General features: G+C 40.9%; 1 protein-coding gene across 2 annotated transcripts in view; it reads right to left on the reverse strand.

Annotated features, from left to right (window-relative positions):
- PRKD1 (protein kinase D1) overlaps positions 1-25,128 on the reverse strand; it is a 316,018-nt gene that overhangs the window by 87,897 nt on the left and 202,993 nt on the right. For both annotated transcript variants that reach the window (XM_059709687.1, XM_059709698.1), the window contains exons 3-4: positions 1,182-1,313; positions 168-328 (exon numbers count right to left, since the gene is read on the reverse strand). In XM_059709687.1, the coding sequence (XP_059565670.1) occupies positions 168-328; positions 1,182-1,313 (293 nt within the window). The remainder of the gene's footprint in view (positions 1-167; positions 329-1,181; positions 1,314-25,128) is intronic.

The raw sequence follows: 25,128 nt of genomic DNA on the forward strand, positions 1-25,128 counted from the left end.
GGTATGTGAGGAAGCCTTGAGCAATCTACAGCACAGGCCCCAGTGAAACGTTTACACCCTGGCTGTGTCCTCCCTTGCAGGGAGGGCCCTGTCTTGGCTGACACTGCTGTCACTTTGCCCCACAGATTTCTCACATGAAGGGGGAGTGGATGAACAGAGGGCCCTACCAGAAGGGGCTCATCCGGGACACTGGTGGACAGCTCGGCAGACACCGTGCGGACCGTGCTGAGACCAGTGAGGGAAACATTTGAGAGTCTTCTCCGCCTCACGCCACTGCAGTTGTTGGGGATTTTAAATGCGCATCTCTTATGGTAATTCAGACCACATCCTGGGAAAAGAAAACAAAAATGGCTTTTGTTCAACCATAAAATAAAAGCTATGCTAGTTTTTGTTGTACATTTTGAATTTTTTTACAATAGTACTGTTTCCATTTCTCTGGGGGCTACTTGGAAATTCACATTTTCTTTTGCGCTTTTTCTGATTTATTTTCCCAATCTGTAAGTAATCTGGGTTTTGAATTCTGATTTTATTGAATGAGCTCAGCAACTATTGTGAGTACCATTTTTTTGAAATGTCCTCTGATATAATGGATTTTGGCTTTGAAGGTCCCAGCAACAAAACTCCGAAGAGATTACCTGAGCCATTTTCAGCTGCCACAAGTTCTAATGTGAGTGGACACATAGGGAAATCAATCACAAAACAGCACAAATTCTGAACTACACTTATTTTAATCCTGGCTCCACAGGTTCAAGGGGTTTTTCCACAGAGGATGATAAAACTATGATACCGGTATACAAGCTGGAATCCGCCACTCAATAGCAGAGTGACCTGGGATGGTTTGATGAACTTCCTGAATATCTGCTCACTTCAAAAACACTTATCGAATGTCTACTATTCCAAGATCTGAATTAAGATGCCAAGTTTATTTTTTGCCTGTTGCCAAAATAACCAACACAAAAGAAACATACGCATACAGTATAGGGAAAATATGTGAGAATAGGGTTTCCTAGATCAGAGCAAATATGTTGAAGATTGGGAGTGTAAAGGAATGAACAGAAGAATTCATGCACCCCCAAGTCCCTGGGAGACATCTGAGGGGAAGAAGACATTGTTGTAGACGGCACAACACAGGCAGATAACTCCAGCCTGTGTTCCACTCGGTTGGGGAAGGAATACCTTACCTTCACATTTGAGGCCTTGACGGACCAGCCCCCACAGCATCTCCCCACAGTGGTCACAGAAAGCGGGGGCTCGGTACGAATGGACGAAGAGAGCGTGGGGGCGGATCTGAAAGTCTTCAAAGGTGGCAGAAGCTGTGAAAATAGCAAAGTTGGAAAATGAGTTGAATGGATACCTTGATCTGGAGGTAATTAGTATGCAAGATAATGAATATAAAGTATAGCTGGAACTCTCCCGGCAATGTTAAGGAAAGATAAGTTGCAACCTGGCTTGGCTTTTAGCCATGAGACTCCATTCTTTCCAACCACAGTTTTACAAGTGGTGCCAAAGCAACTCTCACTCTTCTCTTCCTGCTTGCCAGTCGCAGGCCACTTTGAGAACAGCCAAAATGCTGGCAGAAAGCATGAATGAAAGGATAGCTCAACTCGATGTACAGATACCTGATGTTATTAAAAACATCTTGCTTTTGCTTTCCCGTAAATGAACTAGTAAGGGATTCAGAAATATTAATGAAAAGGAAAATTATGATGAATTTAGATCGGAAGGTAGTATAATGGAATATGACCCGAACGGGTACATGAGAGGAGTGGGGCCCAATTGGAAGAGAGAAGAAATCTGAGCAGCCTTTCCTGGGGAGACAGTTATTTGAGCTCTTAGGCACTATGGGTGGGCATTTAAATCCTGAGCTAAACATAAGCAAGTAGCCTCCTCAACAATAAGCCAAACAGAGAGTTTAATACACACTCAGGTGAATTCCAGTCCATTCTTTGAGAAATAAACTGTAGCAAATGATATTCATGCTGTAGGCCTTTTTTTCCCTTGCTTATTGGAATTTATTCTCTATGGTACTCATGCAGAATACTAAAATTATTTTTTAAGTATGTTTTTCTACATATTTTATGATGTTATAAAAATGGTTGATGCATTTTGTTGTTGTTCAAGTCAAGAAGTAGATATAAAGAATTGAAAGTGAAAGACAACCTCTTTCCCCCAAATTCTAATGGGTAAGGGCGTAGCTTTTAGGCCTCTTTGCACACATAGCCTGATGTGGAGACTGCTCAGTACAGTGCAGAGATGCGGCCTGAGGTGAGAGGAGCTGGATGAAGCTCTGCCGTTGCCTATTTGCCCATGGAGCCTGAGGTCGAGCCTGCCTCCGTTTCTCAGGCTCCAAGAGAAGGTCTGACTGACGGTGACTTCCCCAGGCCCTTACGCTTTAAACGTCCATTAATGTTAGGACAGACCCATGTGCACTTGATTTCATAAGGTTTTTATTCAAAGAGAATTTGGGGGAGATTTTAGGCCTTAAATATATCCTTCTATGCCTCTCTCTTCCTCCTGTCTGTCCTCTTGCCTTACTTTTTCAATTTACATTTGTCAAGCACCTTCAAGGCTTCCAGTGGGACAAGACCTGGGACAAACATGTAAAGAGAAGTAAGACATCTTCGCAGAGCCTACCAGACTAGCAGGAAAGACAAACAAACAAAACAAACAAACAAAAGAAGCCCACAGTAATTATAAAGTAACTTCTAAGGTTCAAAGAAGCTACATAAGTTACATAGATATTAAAGAGAATAGGACTACAACTCACAGGTGTTTGGGCCCCAATATACTGTTCTTTTCCGTATTATCTGGGGTACATCTTATCTTCCCCAATGCTGCCGGCAGAATTATATCCAATGGCCACATGAGGTGGGGAATAAACATTTGCAGTTGTCCTGATGGTGCCCGGATGGCAGGCTGTAGGGTAATCACTGGGTACATTTATAAAATACCTGTTAACTCAGGTCTGCAAGGTGTGACAGAGTGAAGGATGAAAAAGCAGGCAATTCATCTCTGCTACATAGGTATCCACAATTAAGGGAACATGTTTGAAGGTTTCACATCCATCAGGGCAGGTGAATCAGTTCTACCAGAAAGGATATTATTGAGGGTTCACAGGACATATAACGGGACCATAATAGAAGATTAAAATTGTAATGGGTTGGCTTTTCCTTGAACCTTGAATAAAAGTACTTTACCCCAAATTAATGTGCTGTATTATTGAAAATCACCTATCAACTTATTCAAGTTATAATTTTTACGCAATTGGAAAGATAAAGGAAATAATAACAGGAGCAACTAAGATTCATTAGGCACTGACTGTATACTGAACACTATGCTAGGAGAGTTAAGTGTGGAAGACGGAGCTGATCAAGGTTACTATACCCACATAACCGTGCCCAGCCTTGTCCACATGGAATCCTAACCTGTGTACTGTCTGGGCACCTTTTGTGGTTTGATCAAAATGTGTCTAAATTTGGGAATGCTAAATCCACTTTAAAGTCAGCCTCACATACTCAAGGACAAAATTTGCTTTTATAACATCAAAGAAAATAGTTAAAGAAAATATTTTATGCCAACCATTAATTCCTGGCTTCTCCATCCCCACCCCCACCCCCTCAAGGACCAAACGACTATGACAAGTAGTTGAATAATTACTGTATTTTTCAAAATAAGACACATTAGAAGTTGACAATACTAATACCAAGTTGCATATAGATAGTTTTCTAAATTAATCAGGAAGAATATAAATCATGAAACTGAAGATTTTCAGTAAATCCCCCCTTCCAATTTATGTCAGGTAAGTACGTTTATTTGCTTTTTGAAAGGGATTAACATTCATAAGCTGTTAGCACCCTTGACTTATGTTTAAATGCCATTTTCTAAAGTTCAATTTTAATATTTTCTTGTTAATGTTAAAATCATTAATTACATTTAAAAAATAAAACTACCAAGTGTGGTGAGGTTTTACATCCATTTGAAATCAAAGCACAACCTCCATTCATTATGAATGTACTTGTTCTGCACCCCAGGGAAGCAGCATAGCTGGGTGTATGCATGCCATCTCACCTAATCACAAAATTGCACTTCAGAGATAATCACTTAGCACAGGAAAACAAAGTGAATGCTGTAATTCCATTTCACTTAAGTTTTGGAATCCAAATGGACAGATAAGAATAAGAATATTTAAGTGTCCAGAGATTCCAAGAGATGAACAATGTGCTATCTGTCAGTCTGTTATAATCAATCAGTCGACCAAAATTAAAACCATATGACAGAGCTACAAACTGAACACAATGGGCCCCTTATACTGGTATTTGTGTTTCTCTGATTTGCTCTATTCACAGCCTATTGTTATACTCCAGAGTGCAGGAGAGGAGAAAATGACGTGCTTTCCTTAGTCTATGAACATTTGAAATAGGTAATTGAGCCAAAAACTCTAAGATAATCAGTAGTTCTTTTAAGGTTCATTATAAATTGTTGCACAAAGTGGAATAAAGCGTTTGGTTAGCAGTACACATGAAATGAGGCTTCCAAAGCAAAATAAATAACTTCTGGGGGTCAAAATTATTTGCATAATAAAATAAAAACATGTCAGATTTTCCAAGATTTTCAGCAATTTTTTTACTGGTAATTTTGGCAATTAGGGAGTGACATTAACTATTTCTGGCAATAACAAGTTGGGACAGATATAATAAAAAATAAAAGTTTAACATATTGCAAATATCGTCTCGATTTTTTACAAGGAATCTATGAGGTACATATTATTATTTCCATTTTATAAATGAGAAAACTGAGTCTCAGAGAAATTAAGAAGCTGCCCAAGGTAACATAGGATCTTGAGTCAAATAGTCCTGACACCTATACGATACAAACTCTCTCAGCCACTCTGATATTTCTCTGACCATTGAAACACTATGAATAACAAACTACATCTTTATTTTATAAGACACTTGGAAAGATTAACAAAAAACTGTAATTAATAATATACACCATCATTGTAAGATGCACCCTTATCTCAGAAATGCAAAAACTACTTGGGAGAGGAGTCTATGAAATAATGTACAGAATTAAATTCATTCAGGTCATGATAAAAAATGATAAAAATTAATATGCTTTCTGCATAGATTTCATTTTTTTTGAAATCCTTCCCCATCCAAATTGGAGTTAGTAACAACAAGTAGTTGTTTAAATTTTTATAAAAATTAACTTTAATGCAGAACTACAGCCAATTGGAGCTTATATTTACATGGTAACCCTTGTTACCACATTCAGTCAGTAAGTCTGGCCAAAAGCAAGACACTGGGGAGTTTTTAAAAGCTGTGAAGATTTGTTGGGACAAGTTTGTTTTTCCCTTAGCCTTTGGAATATTGAAAATAGCTTCTGGATACCACTCTCCCAACATAAACACACATACTCAACTGTTTTAAAGTCTTCTGGATGAGAAACATCCTAACCATCTCCAGTTAGCATCTTGCCATTCACCCATACACACACGTAGCAGAGATACTTCAAATTATTAGAAAGTGTTTTTTATGAGTCCCAGATACTCCTTTGTAACTTCTAACTGGTTGTCACAGTTCCAAAAGCAAGCATTTAAAATTAAGATATTTTCATGTCTTTTTTTAAAATCAGCTCATGTGAACTAAACAGTCTTAATACCTTCAAGCATCATAGTTAATTTATGTTATATGCTATTAATAGATCTAGAACCTACTAGGTAATGTAGTGAAGGTCAGAAATAGAAAAATGAGTAGTATCTGTTGTTAAAGATTCAAAGTCAAAATGAGAACGACCCATGAATAATTAATAAAAAATGCAGGGATAGACACACAAAAGAAAGGGGGCTGAGACTGCCTGGAACAGATTCTTGAAGGATGAAAATATTTTGAAAGGCAGAGAATGAAATAAAGAAAAGAGGACATACCCTGGCTGGGTGGCTCAGGTGGTTGGAGCATAGTCCCATGCACCAAAAGGCTGCGGGTTCGATTCCCAGTCAGGGCACATACCTAGGTTATGGGTTCGTTACTGGTTGGGACATGATTGGAAGACAACCAATTGATGTTTATCTTCTCTCTCTCTCTCTCTCTCTCTCTCTCTCTCTCTCTCTCTCTCTCTCTCTCTCTCTTCCTCTCCCCCTCTCCCTCTCTCTCCCTCTCCCTCTCCCTCTCCCTCTCCCTCTCCCTCTCCCTCTCCCTCTCCCTCTCCCTCTCCCTCTCCTTCTAAAAACCCATAAAAATATATCATTGGATGAAGATTTTAAAAAAAGAATAGAGGAAACATTTTTATAAGGTCTGATTTTATTAAATTATTGATAATTTATAGGATTATCTACATATTCCTTTGTAATTATAACTATTCTTGACACTTCATTGTCTTTTGTTTACTTTTAAGAGAGTTAGCAAGAATGTTCATGATGCAGATAACTGAGAGATGACCACAGATCACCTCCATGCTATTGTGGCCCAGATGTGAGGCAGTGCTTATAAAATTAAGCCTGCACGTGTCTACCCTGCTCCCTCACCTCCCATGCACACACATCTACACCATGAGGCTGGCCATTTCTGTTTGTCCTTTGGTTTCAGCCTCTTCAAGCCCTTTTTGTACCAGATTCTCCCATCATGCAATTACTGTTCCAATTAAACACACATTTCTTATTGTGTTATACCTGGAGACACCTCCCCAGCAATGAGAACATTCAATTCTTGTTGACACAATTACCATAGCATCTTTTGGATGGCTGGAGGGGGAAAAAGGGGGAAATTTCTCTTTTTAACTCACATCTGACCAGAAAAATGTTAGTGAAGTGCAATAATGGGAACTTGGGAGTCTGTGAATATATCATCCCAGAGATTATAGCAGCTAATAGGAAAAAACATAAAAAGTAGTTAGATATGTTGATTAGGCAAGTTCAGAAAGTTCTGGGAAAATATTTTATAATAAGTGCATGGCCAGAGACTATTAAAAAATATGGCTCCAAGAGGAATAAAGATCTCACAAGCCAGAGTGATAGCACAATTACAAGTTACCCTAATTAGGAAGAAAGGGGGTTTGGTAGGTACAGAAACGGATGTAACTGCTCAGGAAACTCTCTGATGGGGTAGGTCCTCTGGAGAAAGAGCACACACACACACACACACACACCAACTGCAGACCCAGCAACACAGGGGCAGAGGAGGGCAATCAGTGGCTTGGCCAGGGAGAGCCACCCGGGAAGGCAAGAGAAGGAAAAAACTGAAGTTTTAAAAAACTGAAACAGAACAAAGGGCCTTTTGCTGTGTTCCATGCGGAAAGAATGACACAAAGATAGGCCTGAACCATGGAAAAGTACAGTTTAATGCTGACAAAACAGAAAAAGCTGAACTCGTCAATTGCACTTTTGTTTTCTACCTTTTCTAAAAGCAAACTGTCTTCAAACTTAAAAAAAAAAAAAAAAAAAGAATATACTCAAGAAGGAAGTAAACTCTACAAATCCAGGATGACTAAAGAAAGATTAACTAAAGACTTTAACTAAACTATTTTTAATAGGCCCAAATGAATAAAAAATGAGGACTCATGTATTCTTTGTGGAATAGACTCCTGATCCACAAGAAAGAATTGATAACACAGAAATGCACTCTGTATGAATTTAAAATACGATAGAAGAGATACCAAAAATCAATTTATCAAGGAAAAATTATTTAATGAATGATTAACAATTAGAAGTAACTAGCTATTTGAGGAAAATTCAATTTGTATACTTATAAAAATATACATGTTTTGTACCTGAGAGTAAAACGTTAAAATAAAAAACCAAGTCATAGAAAAACTAGAAGGAAACAGAAGTGAGTGCTTATCAAATCTGTGGAGGAAAAATGATGTTAGAAAGTAGGAGGAGTTTAGAAATCTTCAAAGTGATGGAAGAACTCAAATGGGAAAGATTCCTTAGCATGGCCGTGCAGCAGGCACTACAGGTTGACTTGTCACAGAGTTGCATAAGTCTCTTTTATTTTGCATAGTTAAAATGGGATTATTTATAACTGTTACATATGGGAGGTCACAGAAAGCTAATTATGTTTCATAATTCAAGTTATTTAGAATATAATTATTAACATTCAAGGAGATAGCTCTATGCATTGTTAGATTCCAGACATACAGGTGACAAGCCTCATGTTTTATTATGAAACGAGAGGCTAGTGCACGGAATTCGTGCGGGGGGTAGGGGGGAAAGGTCCCTCACCCTTTCCAATCAGGGACCCCTCAGGGGATGCCCTGTGGGATAGGGCCTAAACTGGCAGTAGGACATCCCTCTCAACAACCCAGGACTGCTGGCTCCTAACTGCTCACCTGCCTGCCTGCCTGCCTGATTGCCCCTAACCTCTCTGCCTGCTGACCTGATCACCCTAACTGCTCTCCCCTGCCAGCCTGATCCCCCTAACTGCTCTCCCCTGCCAGCTTGGTCACTCCTAACTGCTCTCCCCTGCTACCTGATCCCCCTAACTGCTCTCCCCTGCCAGCTTAATCCCCCTAACTGCTCTCCCCTGCCAGCCTGGTCACTCCTAACTGCTCTCCCCTGCTGCCTGATCCCCCTAACTGCTCTCCCCTGCCAGCTTAATCCCCCTAACTGCTCTCCCCTGCTGGCCTGATCACCCTTAACCTCCTCTGCCTCAGCCCCCGCCACCATGGCTTTATCCGGACAGACGTCCGGGAGGATGTCCAGAAGATGTCTGGTCTAATTAACATATTACCCTTTTATTAGTATAGATTAAGAAGTTCACATGAATTCATTCCTGCTCAGAAAGAAAAAGACCCTTCTTCTTCTTCCCTTTATTCTCCTTGTAACTAGGACAGCAGGAGTTTTGATGGCTGGGCTAAATCCTGCTCAACAAGTCCTTTAGGACCTGAACTCAGGAAACTACAGTTAAAACTTGAGCCATCCTTTGCTTCCCTCTGTGGCAATGGGCTCTATGGCTACAACAGAACAACTGCTGCAGCAGCAGCAGCAATGCCACCTGCCAGGAAGGTACTGCAAGGACGAAAGAGACACAAGATGAAATCTATGTAAATAAAGGAGAGAGCTAGAAAATTGAATTACTTTATTCCATCCATCTCCATACTGAGAAATCAGCCAAAAACATGGTTCTCAACATACATGTTTCTTTGTTCTGGCCATTACTGAGGTGACGTGTCCTGTCTTTGACACAAAACCTGCCTTCTGTTTTACAGGTAGCCACTTCTCAGTTAGCTAACTCTTACCCATCTAGCAACTGGCTCAGTATCACCTGCACCGAGAAGCCTTCTGTCATAGGCCCACCCCTTGTGCTTTCAATTGACTTCTTCTCTGTTCTCATAGGCTCCTGGTCACACTTGTATCATAAAACGCATCACTCCATACTGCCACCCTTCACTCCTTTATCTGTTACATCTGACATTAAAAATTGCTAGAGAATAGAGATAGTGCTTTCTCTGAGTATATGTGCATAGATTAAGTGATCAACTAATGTTCTTGGTTGAATAAGTAAACCTTTAAAATGCATATTGCTTTTCTATGGTTCTACATTTTATTAAATCCTAATAACCTGTATATAGCACTTCAAATTCAAAAGAGAAACAAAGGAAACTTTCTTCAGTACAGACAGCTCAACTGTAATATACAGCACAGCTGTGAAAACAGCAAGCAGTTAGGTGGCCGAGAGCCAGGCAGTCCTGGGACTGGGCCTCTCTCTGGATAGACTGCTCCTTCTGCTCTGGGCTGGTTAGCTCTGCTCTGGCTAGACATCTTTGGGATTACATCTTTGGTGTTTCAGCTCCAGCCAAGGAAATGATGTCTTTACTTTTCAGTGCAAAGGGAAAGTGCACTAGCCCAGCCAGAGGGGAGCTGGTTTAATTATAGACAAACTAGAGGCCCGGTGCACGGATTCATGCACCGTGGGGTCCCTCAGCCTGTCCTGTGCCCTCTCACAGACAGGGACCCCTTGGGGGATATTGGACTGCGGGTTTCGGCCCCATCTCTGAGGTAGTAGTGTGCAAAGATGCAGGCGGCTTAGCAGGAGCCCAAGCCTGGGCCAGGTGCTGCGCTGTGCCTCCCACCACGGCTCTGTAGCACTGCCCCGGAGGTGGGAGAAGCTTGCCGCTGTAGCAGCACTCGCCAGCAGTGAGCCCGGCGTCTGGAGCCTGTCAGCTGAGTGGCGCTCCCACTGTGGGAGCGCACTGACCACCAGGAGTCAGCTCCTGCATTGAGTGTCTGCCCCTGGTGGTCAGTGTGCATCATAGTGACTGGTCAAACAGTGGACTGGTCGCTTAGGGTTTTATATATATACTAGAGGCCTGGTGCACAAAAATCCCTCAGCCCGGCCTGTGCCCTCTTGCAGTCTGGGACCCCTTGGGAGATAACGCCCTGCTGGCTTAGGCCTGCTCCCGGGTGGCAGAGGGCAGGCCCAATCCCTAGGTGCAGCCCCTGGTAGGGCTCAGAGCAGGGCCGATTGGGGCGTTGGGGCACCGCACCCTGTCACACATAGAGCAGGGCAGATCAGAGGTTTGGGGCACCGCCACTGTCACACTCAGGGCAGGGCCGATGGGGAGGTTATGGCTCTACCCCATCACACACAGAGCAGGGCCCATGGGGGCGGGAGGGTTGTGGCGTCGCCCTCTATCACCCACAGAGCAGGGCCGATCAGGGGGTTGGGGCACCGCCACTCTCACACTCAGGGCAGGGCCGATGGGGAGGTTGTGACTCTACCCCATCACACACAGAGCAGGGCCTGTGTGTGTGTGTGTGTGTGGGGAGGGGGGGGAGCCGCAGGGTAATCAGGGGTTTGGGGAGCTCCCCCCTATCAGGCACAGAGCAGGGCCAATCACGGGGTTGGGGCAGCTTCCCCTGTCACAAACAGAGAAGGGCGGATAGGGAGGTTGTGGCCCTGCCCCATGTCACACACAGAGCCACAGGGCGATCAGGGGGTTTGGGCGCTGCCCCCTGTCATGCTGATCCCGGTGCCTGGAGACATATTACCCTTTTACTATATAGGATAGAGGCCTGGTGCATGGGTGGGGGCTAGCTGGTTTGACCTGAAGGGTGTCGTGGATCAGGGTGGGGGTCCCCACTGGGGTGCCTGGCCAGCCTGGGTGAGGAGATGATGGCTGTTTGCAGCTGGTCACACACCCTTCAGGGTGGGGGTCCCCACTGGGGTGCCTGGCCAGTCTGGGTGAGGGGCTGAGGGCTGTTTTCAGGCTGGTGGGTGACTGAAGCTCCCAACTGCTCCTTTTTTTTTTTTTTTTTTTTTTTTTTTTTATTCTGGGCCAGCTTTAGCTCTGGCTCCAGCTCTGAGGCTTCTGCTACTGAAAGCAGGTATCTGGTTTGTTTGAGTTCTATAATCGAGACATTGTATCAACTCCAGCTCTGAGATCCCGGCTGGCTGAAAGCAGGTTTCTGGGGTTTTGTTTAGCTTCTATATTTGTTACAATGTTTCAAAATGCAAGCTCAGAGGCCGGCAAAGCAGGCGGGGAATGTTGGAGTCCTCAGTCACTGAAGCAAGCAAGCCTCATGTTAGCTTCCAGCTGCTTGGCTGCCAGCCGCCATCTTGGCTGGCAGTTAATTTGCATATCACCCTGATTAGCCAATGGGAAGGGTAGCAGTTGTACGCTAATTACCATGTTTCTCTCTTATTAGATAGGAGATATATATATATATATATATATATATATATATATATATATATATCCCTGCCCCTAATTCCTACTTGGTCCATCCTGAAACAAATGAGGATTCCAAATCCTTGAAATTTGATTGGTCCAAAAGGCACTATCCAGATTGGTCAGAATGAAGCCACTCTGATTGGCTGGTGAAGATGCTGATAAGGATATAGCTGCACAGCTCTGATTGGACAGGAAAGCCTCAGTCCTACTGGTTGAAATATAAGAGCTGTATAAGAGCTGGCTCAATTGGCAGGAACGCAGTTCAGGCAGGCAGTTCAGTGCTGTTCCGTGCAGGCTTCTCCCTGAAGTGCAGTTTGCTGTGAGAGGCCCCTGTTTATAAATGACGGCTAGGCTCTGTTTTTTAAATTTGAGCCCAGTTAAGCTACTGAGAGCACTTCTTAGCAGGTACCTTCTTCTTCAGGCTCCACAATCACATTTTAAGATGTGTCTGGCAATGCTTTCCAGAGATGTCCTTGCTAGTGTCTCAGTCCTCTAAAAGGCTGTCTGTGTGTGTGTGTGTGGGGGGGGGGGGGGACTAGTTATGAAAAGCATGGACACAGGGTCAGAGCATAACTGGGTTCTAATCCCGGTCATAGCAAATTTGAGCCTGTGGGAAAGCTACGTCACCTCTCTGATCTCAGTATCCCTCTCTATTAAACTGGCGTGGTGAAGCTCAACTAGCGGGGCTTAGAGAACACAAAGTAAATAGCACAGTCCTTGGCACACTGGTGATCATTATCACAAAAAATTTCTCAGCATAATGATCATGAACAGTATGTAATAAAAAGACCTGAGTTTGAATTCCAGTTATGATTATTTATTTTTATTTTTATTGTCACCATTAGTAATAATAAAAGAAAATACTATTTTAAGTCTATTATCAATCCACAGCACTTATAAAAATTAAAGGCATTAAAAACTAATATTATTTGTTCTCGCTGCTACTTCTTATAGAATACATTTCCGCTCCAGAGGAAATTACTTTTCTATCTAGTGTTCTGGTTAGCATTAATTAAATGGAGCGAAGTCCACAGGACTGTGTCTAGTTCCTTCTCTAAAACGAATCAATGAACAGTTAGGAACTACCATTGGGAAAGAATGGTGGCCATATCCTGATGTGACTGAATGACAAATGCCACAGCTGGAAAGAGATTAGAGAGCACCTCAGGTCAAGAAAGAATATAAATGGTTGCCCCATGTGTTCAATATAGAGGAAAAAGAAAATTAAGTAAAAATGTCATGGAGTCAAATTCTAGCTAATGAGTGCAGACTCTGCAGGCACCCTGAATAGAGGGAGGGAAAGGTCAAGTCTGTTTCTTAGAAAGTTCCATCACATACAGGAGACTTTATACCTTTAAAAGGATAATGACCTCATTTACATGAGGAGCACCAGCATACCAATTGCCCTTTGGACTACTTACAAAAGGCTGGTGGACAAAGGCTAGGTGCAGTTTTACTGAAATGTTCTAATAGGCAGCAGGGTTGCTGGTGACAAACAGCATCATTGTTGTCAAATACATTTGCACATAGAGACACGAGGCCGAGGTCCTTTATGCTTTGCTTCAAGTTTCTTTAAGTCTCACTGTACTTTTCATGAAAACAGATACTTACTTTAAATTCATGAAAAACACAGTTCTTGAAAGCTGTGAAATCAGCTGGGTATTCCCAATTCAGAAGAGGCAACAGTTCAAGGACAGCGCCTGCTGGCCAGGCACCTGCGCTGCAGGAACTGTTCCGGCTGCTGCTGAAGGCACAGAGAGAAGGGAACTTGCTGCCAAGGGCCTCCCTGTTTTCCTTTGACGGCTGACTGATACATTGGTCCACTCTGGTTCATCAGACTGAAAGCGTTTTATTAATTGAAAACTGGAATGTATACTTTGTAGTTAGGTTTATTGAGGTATAACTTACATGTAGTAAAATCTATCCTTTTTTTGCGTACACTTTCAATAAACACACACAGTTGTATAACCAATGCTGTAATAGAGACAAGAAACAATTTTATCAACCCTTCCCACATTCCCCTGTGCTTCTGTGTAGATAATCCCTTCCTCACCCTTGTCCCCTGGCAACCATGGATTTCCTTTCTATCCCTTTTCTAGCCTGCCGTTTAATCCAGCCTTTTGACTCTAGCTCCTTTCAGCAGAATGCACTTGAATTTCATCCATGTTGTATGTGCATCCGCAGTTCCTTCCCTTTTACTGCTGAGTCATATTCCATTTGGTTGATATGCCATGGTTTGCTTATCAATTCACCAGTAGAATCCTTTCAAGCGCCCAGCAGCTTATCCATTCACCAGGGCTTAAAGCCAAGGGTCCTGTGGGATGAGGGCAGTAGAGATCTGGGTCCAGAGCCCCAGGGAGGAGGTATAAGTGGAAAGAAATGTTTATTTGTGACCTGTACAGGCCATTCATAACACTATTACTTTATTCTTGGAAAGAACTTCCTTTTACACCTGACAATATATGAATTTTAGAGTGAGATAAAGTGGCTTCAGGATCTCTCTGTACCTCGTATCCTTCCTTTTGAAAAATGGGCATAATTATTAACCCTAAGAGCAATTTCATAATTATTTCCATAAAAAAATTAAAAAACAACAATATCACACCTGAAACCAATATAATTTTATTAACCAACTAGAGGCCCGGTGCACAAAAATGTGTACACTCGGGGGGGGGGGGAACCCTCTGCCTGGCCTGTGTCCTCTCACAGTCTGGGAACCCTCGGGGGATGTCCACCTGCTGGCTTAGGCCGGCTCCCCGGGGGATCGGGCCTATGCTGGCAGTCAGACATCCTTCCAGCAGCCCGGGAGCCCTCAGGGGATGTCCACTTGCCAGCGGGGAGCAGGCCTAAGCTGCAGTCGGACATCCTTAGCTCTGCTGAGGAGGCGGATAGGCTCCTGCCACCACCGCTGTGCTGGCAGCCATCAGCCTGGCTTGTGGCTGAGCAGAGCTCCCCCTGTGGGAGCATACTGACCACCAGGGGGCAGCTCCTGCATTAAGCGTCTGCCCCCTGGTGGTCAGTGTGTGTCATAGTGACAAGTCATTCCCTGTCATTCTGATGTTAGGGTCAATTTGCATATTACCCTTTTATTATATAGGATGTCCCCCTAATAAATTCAATAAAAAGATAAAATAACAAACTACACAATAAATAAAAATAACAGTATCATACTGGCACTACACTGTAATTGGTAGACAGTTTTTCAAATATGCATATGTAATAATAATATTATGTTTTTGTACCATTTGCAAAACTTAACTCAAAACAGATCATGAACTTTAATATAAAACTTAAACTATAAAACTTCTAGGAGAAAATCTATCCAAGAATATGTTTATGACAGTGATTTATGCAGAAATTTCCTAGACAAACACCAAAAATATAATTCATTTTAAAAATTCATAGGCTTTATGAAAATTAAATACTTTTGGACTTTGAAAAACCTGCTAAATTATGAAGATAAAGGCTACACTCTAGGATAAACATTTGCAAAGTACATTGTGAATAAAGGACTGTGTATGAAATATATTAAAACTTCTCAGCAATATTAAGAAAAGAATCAATTAAAAAATCAGAGGAAGGTTTGCAAGGGCAGTTGACCAAAGAAGCTATGTGGATGGCAAATAAGGAAGGAGGTGAAACCTGGTTAAGTATGGGTCCAGTGGGCTTTGGTACAGTAGTTTGGGATTATTGTTAATTGTATATTGATATTCTGTCAATCACAAAGTCTTTCTGTGTCCTAAATATTTAGCTTTCAAATTAATGCATTTTGGTACATAACTCACTCATGTGCAGGCCTATCTATATTTGTTTTTGGATCTTATATCACATTCCACCTTGATAACTGAAATCATCAACTTTTGTCCTACTTAAGGAAATGTTACCAAGAACAAATAGGTAAGTCATCATTACCAAACAATTTATAATTAGACTTTTAATCTAAAATTAACTTTGTTTGGACAGACATTAATTACTTTTGTGCAAAAACATTCATTTTTTGATTATCAAAATGTTCTGCATGTGTATTGTAAGTGGATTATTATTTCAACTTCATTCATTTACTCATTTAATATACATGTGATTCTCACTACTAGTAGTCAGACCTAATTTCAGCATTTATTCTAATTTCACTCCCTTTAAAATCACAAGGTACAATGTCATTATATAAAAAGCAACAAGGGGCCAATTTTATCATCATAAATTCTGAACAAATTATCCTGTGATGCCAGGAGAATACAGGACAAATAACATAAAAAAAGATGTTTGAAATACATAGAGGTAAATTTTTATATAAATTTGATGTTCCCTATTATGATTCTCATACAGTAGTGATGTTTTCTGAGATATTTCAGCATTGAGAAGGAGAGGAATGAAGTAGTTCTCAAATTGTATATGCACCCCTTGAAATTCTGATAGTAGGGCCTTTCCTCGTCTAGAGGAATATTCCCCCGTGATGAGCATTATTCCATGTGATGGCAGAGTTCACTTTGTGCTGGGCACATAAATAACACGGAAGCAGCAAGGATTTTGTTCTTCAATATAGTGTATTGGGTTAGGAACACCAGTTCTGGTGCAAAAGTGCCTGGGTTTGAAATCCAGCTTCACTACTTACTATGTGTCTGAGCTGAGCCTGGCTGTGCTTCCTAACTGTGTAGGTCTGACCTACCATATCTATGAGATAGAAGTGATAGATCATACGTGCATCACTGCTGAAGCATTACATATGTATGAACATTTAGATTCGTGTCTGGCATATAATTAATTACCTTGTCCTAATAAATGTTTGGTAGTATTGAAGATATTTATGTTTTCTTATCCTCATTTTAAAGTTGTTGTTGACACTCTACGATATTTGCAATAAGCTTGTCCAATCTACAGCTGATTCTGTCCATACTCATTTTTAGAGTTCATTTGTATAAAAGTTATGTGAAAATATTGCAGGAGTGGAAGAGTATGACTTAATTTTTTGTTTAGCCTTCAGAGAATGATGTTTCTAAATTGAAAGTTTATCCCAGCTAATTCTTCTAATCAACATTTGCAAATCATCAGTGAAAAAAATATATATTGAGGTACTGGACCGTAATTATGTTTTTATTGTATGTGTTTGTTTTATTTTGTTTCATTTTCATTCTGCATAGTAGAGAATATTATCTGGCATTTCAGGCAGTCAGTGGATATATGTTGAATGAATACCTTATCTCTATCTTTCTTAAAGAGACATTCATTCAACTGGCATTTGTTGTTACTGAGGTAAACAAATATTTACTTAGCATTTACTTTAGCTAAGGCATTGATCAAACATTAGTATGATGACGAAGACCATTACTGTTATTTTATATGACTTTTCATTCACTCAATTTTTAACCTCCTGAATGTTTTCATAATGTAGACCTTGTAATCTGTCTTAGGATGGGTTTTGATTCAGATATTTATTTCAAAGAAACCCAAAATAATAGTCTTAAGCAAGATACAAATGTGTTACATTCTCACATAAAGAAGGAGGCAGCCCCGTGCTGCCATGGCTTCTTCCAGCTGCCCACTCTATACCTCCAGCTTCAAACAGGCCATCAATTCTAGGCAGCAGGTTAGAGAAACAGGAGAGCCCATGAGCTGCAAGGAGTCCTGCAGAAATGTTTACCCCCCCCCCCCCCAAATGCGGGTTCATGTCACTAAAGGAGAGGATGGATATTGGGAGGCAAATCTCTTTCACAGTGCGAGTTCTTTATATTTTAGCAGGGGTAGGTGAGGAGCAGGCAAAAGAACACGTGTGATACATGATGCTGAGAGGAGGGTGTGGGCTGGTGAATTAATTTGGGAATCGTCAGCAGAACAACAGCCAATACAGCCATGTGAATTAATGAGACCTTCTAGGGCTTTAATTTCCGATATGGTGGCCACTAGCCACGTGTTGTCTTTGAATTGAAATTTAATAAAATTAAAAATTCAGCTCCTCAGTCACACTACTCCATTTCACGTTCTCAATGGCCATACATGATTAGTGGTTATTATATTGGGGAGTGCAAACCATTTCCATGATTACAGAAAGCTGCCCTGGACAGCAGTGCTGGAGAGAAAGAGTTCTGCAAAGAAAATGAACCTAGTGGTAGGTATTAAAACAGTACTTTTCTACATTTATTTACTAAACTCAAATTTCATTTTTATTCTCAAGCTTTAGTACAGGGATGGGCAAATGTAGGTTTTAGGTCTGAGTACACAAAACACAGACTTTATTCTTACATATTTTTCCATACGAACAACTGTAAACCTACTTTTGCCCACCCCTGTATTATTGCCCTTACTAATAATAGGCTGACGATTATTGATCACTTACTTAAAGACAGGTTCTATGCTAAAATAAATACATTATTTATTTTATTTAATCCCCCAAACTCACAAAATGAGGGCTGTTATTATCCTTATTTTATAGATGAAGCCATTAAGGCTTTAAATGTGGACAAATTAGGCTTTAGAGAGGGAATTTCTGGAGAATAACTTCAATCAATCTGAATCCAGACCCACATATGGATTTCCCACTACATCTTATCCACTGCAAATAAGTCATGTTACCTGTTGCTTTCCACTATTTCTACTTCTTTTATTTCTGTGATGTTATTGCATTTGAGACTTCTCGAACAATGTGGAATACTAGTAAAGATAGTCTTAACCTTGCTTGCACCGTGCCTTGTATGTGCTAATTAAATACGATGCTGTTCATTTGAATTAGCTATTCCATATTACTGTAAAGGCACTAAAATGCATGGCAGATTATAAAAACTAATTAAATAATTATGTAATATCATCTTTTTATTCCTAGAATAATTTACTTTGTTATTTTGCATTGCTCTTTTGTATTCTTATGGGTTCTATTTTTCACGACATTTTAGTTAGGACTTTTGTATCCAGGAAGCCAACATATTTCATTAGCTGCATGTGGATTCTGATTTCAGATTTTCCTGGATTTTCAGTACAGGTTTACTACTAAGTAACTGGATAATTCCTAACAAATTACTTAATATCTCTATACCTCTGAAAAGATTTATCACAGTGCATAGTGAATGGTATGCGTTTAAAGACATTAACCATTCTATTTGTGGACATGGTCTATAGTTTTCTTTTCTTTTTTCTTAGTCCATTTGGACTGCTAAACCAAATACCAAAGACTGGGAGGCTTACAAACAGTAGTTCTAAAAGATGGGAAATCCTAGATCAAGGTGCTGGTAGGCTCGGTATCTAGTGAGAGGGACTTCCTGTTTCATAGATGGTTTGCTGTTATCCCACATGCCAGGAGGCAAGGGAGCAATGTGTGGTCTGTTTCCTAAGAGCACTACTCCCATTCAAGACCCAACTTTATGAGCTAATCACCTCCTGACAGCATCACCTAGGGGGCTAGGATTTCAGCACAAATTTTGAGGGAACATAAACATTTAATCCACTGCAATTTACTTTTCTTTCTTATACAGTACCGTCTTTTCCAGTTCAGTGTTACAATTTTGTTAGATTTGGACAATTTATTGGACATGATTTTTAACTTTTATGTGTTCTGAAATAGTTTCTGCTTAAGGGATTGATAGAAACGTAACCCAAACTTGCCTACACAATGCTCTGTTTTTGAGGGAGTGGTTAGGGAGCTGACACATCTTTAACAAATTTCAATTTCTTTTCATCAAAAAGTTTGTGTGTGTGTGTGTACCATATAATAACGAGAACATTCTAATGAATTCTTACAATCTAATCAAAGGAGAGTGAAAGTGAACAAATCTTACTATTAAAATGTATTTCAATACTTAAATGATTTAATTGTATCTCTGATAAAAATGATGGATTTTAACATAAGAGTGTAAATTTAAATGAACGGTGAGTATTTGAAGCACAGCACAATTAGCATACATTTAATGTGATAATCCTCATCTTAAATAATCAGGTATTATTTGAAAAAGTAACAAGTAAGCACTAAAGTTAACATTTAAAACTGTGGGCCATTTGCACATCAACTTCTAGCTTTAAATAAGTTAAAAGCTTCAGCCTTTATTAAAAGCTGCCTGCTAGATAGAAGGCCACAGGCAGGAGAGAATGTGCTCCTTTTCCAGGACTCTTTAGCAATGTTCCTAGATGAAAATGATCTTTTACAAAAGTACACAACTCAGAAATCAAGCCACGTGCCACATTTATCAAAAAAAGCTGATGAAAATGAACCTAAAAATGGAAATTTAAAATGGAAGAAAATTGATTTGATGATAAGCAGAGAATAGATTAAACTTGTACCAAATGCCATTTTCGCCTGTCTTCCTAAGCTGTGCTATAATCACGACATTAGCACCAGTGATTCTGAGCAAAACGTTCCAAAAGGTGATTTTGCCTACAGGATCACTGCATTTGGTAGAGCTTTGAAGTCATTTTCAAAGGCCATTGTTCTTGGCACTCAAAGATCATACCTGCCCTTCAATATTTTTTGTCTTGCTTCACATTTACAGTGACATTCTTTGGATTATTTCAACATGGCATTATTAAACCAAACACATACGACATCTTCCCACATATTTAAAACAAAGTAGCTAAAGATTCATGGTCAACCATCTAAGATTTTATATTTCAGTTGAGAAACGTTAATGAAACGCTAAAAAACAAACAAAATAGGTCAAGTAGACTATAACTCAATATTAACCAAACATAGAGGTGGATATTTTAAAGACCAACAGGAGTTCCAGGCAAGGAGAAGGGAGAGTGCGTAGAAAGACTGGCTGTAAAAGATGAAAAAAATGTAAATCTTGGACTGAAGAAGAAAAAATTTCTCTGATACAAACACAGTGAGAATAAGGTTAAGGAGGGGAAACAGAGGCAGGAAGGGAAGGATCCGGAAGGAATCAACATGACTGAAGGGAAGGTGACTAGAGGCCAGCAATGGGAAACACAGTGGATAGTTTATTTGAGATGAGCTGATGGACAACTTTGATATTTCATTTCAAGTTGAGACCCTAGAATGCAATTAGACATAGTTTAGACTTTTTTTTAAACATGACTATAATTCATTTTAGTTAAAAGTATCACATACACAAAATAACATATATAACAACCGTGTAGGTTACGGAAGAAGAATAAAGAGCCGTTATACTTTCCACCCAACTGAAGACAAAGAATGCCATTACCTTTGAAGCTGCCTTTGATCCATCCCCTCCCCAGCTGGGTAGACTAAGTAGTGTCAATGTTTGAGTGAGGTTAGTTGAGTAGTGTTCAATAGCATAAAGAGGGAGACAGAAGAACAGAGACACTAGAGAGCAGTAAGAATCCTGGGTTCAGACTAAGGAAGAAGCAGTGGGAATGCAGAAGAAAGGAAATATGTACGTACAGTTTATTGTTACATAGGTATTGGAAGGCGAATATGACTCAATTTTGTTTTGCTTGTTTGTTCTTGGAGTTGTTTTAGTTTGGCTTTTGTGTGTATGTTTTTGCATGGATGCAACAAAATATCGGTACCATTAATAGAAATAGGAAAGAAAGGAAGGTTTAAAGATTAAGCCTATGTTTCAGACCCACCCATAGTTGTCAAAATGAGACATTTGAGTGTGAAAATTGTATTAGTAGAAGAAAATGCACACTGCAGCCAGAATGAAGGATATGAGTGCAAGAAGTAATTTCAAAAAGTAGCTGTGGAAGAATCTGAGATGACAAGAGCCTTCTGAGAAGTTGAAAAGGAGAGCAAAACGTTCAGATTTGAGGCTTGAGGACTAAGAACAAGCCAGCCAGAGGGATTGTTAGAAGTGGAAACACAGGGCAGAGGGAACCAGGAGTCCTAAGAGTCACAGATGAGGAAATAAGAAAGCATTTGGGAAGGTGAATTGTGTGGCCTGGAAAAATACCTCCACGTAGTAATATTCCTGCGGACACAGCCCATAGCTGGCCCCCTGGCACGCACAAGAGGCTGGCTGAGAGCAGTGCTGAGACATTCCCCACCTCTTCCTCCCAGTCTCTTATTGCCTTAAGAAGAAGAAGCAAAACCAATGTCATATTTCCTATGCAACTGCCAAAGCAGTTGGGCTTTCCTAAACTTCCCTGTGCCTCTTACAAACTGCCTATATCTACTGCAGAAATTCTTGACCTTGACTGTGCATTAGGATCATCTGGAGAGGTTTAAACCAACAGAAAGTATTGGATCCAAACTCTGATTTAATTGTTCTGTGTTGGAGCATGAACATAGATTTTTTTTTAAACTCTCATGGATGAATGATCAGGGCTGAGAATCACTATCATTGCTTAAGAGTGCCCTCATTGAAATGCACAGGTCTACTAACGCCAATTACCAAGGAATCAGAACCTAGCATCAGTTCATTGTTGGTCAAGGTACTGAGGGGCATATTTTAAGTAACATGTGATCACCATCCATAATGTGCTCAATGGGGACATAAAACAACAGTGAATATAATGATTTGGAGGATATCAAAAGACATACGTGACCAGAGCAGACTTGCATAATGACAACCAGTGAGGGCTTGTATGGCGCGGCTATAGGGTTAAGCCTCGAACTGACCTGTTGGCAAAGCCACAAACAAGTCCCAGCTTAGAGGGCACAGTCCTCTTAGCATAATTAGGCTTGATCTTGTGCTGCGTCCTAGATCTTATCTGGGTAGCTAATGGGTTGGCTGAGGGAGATGCAGCAAGTGCTGCCAAAACAAGTGAAACTCACAAGAACATTGTAACTATGGTGACCACTACCTTGTTTACCTCTGGCTATAAAATAAAGGCTCAGCTTGCCTCTGGATCTCTCTCTGTGGCCTCAGCCAGGCACAGGAAAATCCACCTACCCAGCTTATTCTCTTTGTCTGTCTTTTCTTCATCCTTCACCGCCCTCCCTCAGGCTTGTGAACCCTTTGCTGAGCTGGCTTGGCACAAGGGCTAACACAGTGAAGAATGTAAGGCTGGTGCTGATTCAAAGTATAGGAGAGAATATTCTAGTGTAAAATAGTCCTAATGAGATTGTAAGCCTATGAAAAAGTCTAACTGGAGTAAAACTCTTTAAACTTCCAACTGGTCAGTGTTTGCCTGTGAGTTCAATAACTCTACCCGCCACAGGCAATGCAGAGAACATCTTCATCAGGCCACATATGTACCGTACCACCCCTTACCCAGCATTGCTAACTTAATTCACTGCTAGGATAACCAAGGGAGAGAAGCTATGTATGTTTCCCCTCCCTGGATTTTAACCTCTATGTGCAAGCAGTTCTTTGCTTTTGGCCAGGGTGGCATGAAAGATTACAAAGGACAAAGACAGTCTGTTCTTAAAGCTATGGCACAGTCCTAAAATGCTGCTTATGGAGAGCTGATGGCCCATCCTAACTAGCCCCTGGTGAAACTGATCCCATAAAGACCATGTAAGCCTGCCGTTCTGTTGAATGAGAATCATTCCACTGGAACCTAAGGGCTCACTTGATATCTACTTCCTGCCTGTTCCTTCATCAGAAATGCTCAAGCCTTGAATCCAGCATGCCCTGGGGGCACCCATCCCTAAAGAACACACCACCTGATGGAAAATCAAAGCTACCATTTCTGGACACCACAGCACCTTGTCCACTCTCAAGGGGAAGTTACACTGTAATTAATTGGTCAGATTCCAAGAAACTATGTAGAGTACAGCCCTGCAAGTAACGGGAGTATTCAGAGGAGTTTGTTGAGGGAAAGGGTGTGTGGTCTCTTCTCTATAGTATTCCTTGCCGCCTGAGAGGTGAGAGGTGAGGACGGCCTTTCATGGCTTTCTCTCTAATCTGCTGTGGCAGCCCAGGGCTTAAGCTACTGCCCTCATCAACTTGACCTTACATGGCACCAGTATATCACTGCAGTAGAACAAAGAGGCAGCAGAGCAAATATGACAGTTCTAAGCCGTGGCCAGGAGCTCACACTGAGATCTGAGCCCAGGACACAAGCCTTTGGCCCCTGCTCATCACTCGCCTGCTAGGTGATCTTAGGGGAGTTACTTAATGTCTCTGTGCTTCCATTTCCTCATGTAATAAAAGAGTTGAGACTAATAATAGGAACTAATCGGTTCTGAGGTTTGAATTAACTTCTAGAATAGTGCCTGGCAAACAGTACACATGCACTCACTATAAGCTATCCTTTATTGTTGTTCATTATTTTTATTTCTTCCTTCCCCCTACTTTCCTTCCCTCCTCTTTTCTTGTGTGTGAGAGAGTGTGTATGTGTGAAAGTATGTGTGAGACTGTGTGTGTGTGTGTGTGTGTGTGTGTGTGCACGGGCAAGTACTAGATATATTAACGTCTATGAAAGACCTGCTCTGTGTGTCCAAAATCCAAAGTCTAAATCCAAATCTCAGGAAAGGTTTCCCAAGAATACCAGCAGGGCTTTTGGAAAACAAGTTAAGTTCTTGCTATTTAAAGGCAATTCAAATTCACACAATGAGATCTGGGACTGTGGAGCTGGCGAAGTTGGGGACCTGTGGGGGTCTTGGGAGGGGGTGGTAAATGTATTTTGGAAGTGGGCTGGATGTGAATCTTTGCAGGCCAGAAGAAAGACTGTGAAAGGCAGAGTAATCACCCCCCACAGATGTCTACATCTAAAGCCCCCAAACCTGTGAATATATTATGGCAAAGAGAAGTGAAGGTAGCTGATGGAATTAAGGTTGCTAATCAGCTGTTAGATAGTGAGATTATTTTGGATTAGCTAGTTTAGCACAGTGTTACTGCCATGGCCCTTAAATGTGAAAGAGGGAAGCAGAAAAGTCAAATGCAGAGTGCAACAAAATGAGGACTCCACTGACCATTGCTGACTTTGAAGAGGGTATGGCCATGGCCAAGGAATGCAGGCAGCCTGCAGAAACTGGAAAATGCAAGGAAACATGTTCTCCCCTGGAGCCTCCAGAAAGGAATACGGCCCTGCCAACCCTTTGATTTTAGCCCAGTGAGATTCCATGGACTTCTGACCTCCAGAAACATAAGATAAATCTGTGATGTTTTAAGCCAATTAGTTCGTGGTGATTTATTAGAGCAGCAAAAGAAAATGAATACAGAGAACCACAGCACCATTTATTTCACCTTCACTCTGTACAGTTCTGTACTGTATTTGGGAACACATTTCCTGCTGCAAGTAAAGTATCACATCCTTGTGTCTGCCTGCTCCCTGGCATATTTTCTTACTTTCAAACGTGGGAGACTAATGCACCAAAAAAAAAAAAAGCACCAAACCTTATTTTGTTACTTCCCTCAATTTCTTCCACAGGAAAACATAAAGTTTTATTGTGTTACTTTCAAGCCTGCTTCCTGATGAATTATTAAAATGATGAATTAAAAAGCTCAAGAATAAAAAGAAAAAAGAGAGAAGCTATTATGCTGGAAAATTTGTTCTGCTTCTGAGTAATCCCAAGTCAGTTATATGTATATGTGTCCCCAGCAGAGATGAAGTGAATAAGATGTCTGTGTCACTGTTACAAAGAATGTCCACAGGGGACCAATACTG

The sequence above is a fragment of the Myotis daubentonii genome, chromosome 1 (assembly GCF_963259705.1).
Source record: "Myotis daubentonii chromosome 1, mMyoDau2.1, whole genome shotgun sequence".
Classification (NCBI taxonomy): domain Eukaryota; kingdom Metazoa; phylum Chordata; class Mammalia; order Chiroptera; family Vespertilionidae; genus Myotis; species Myotis daubentonii.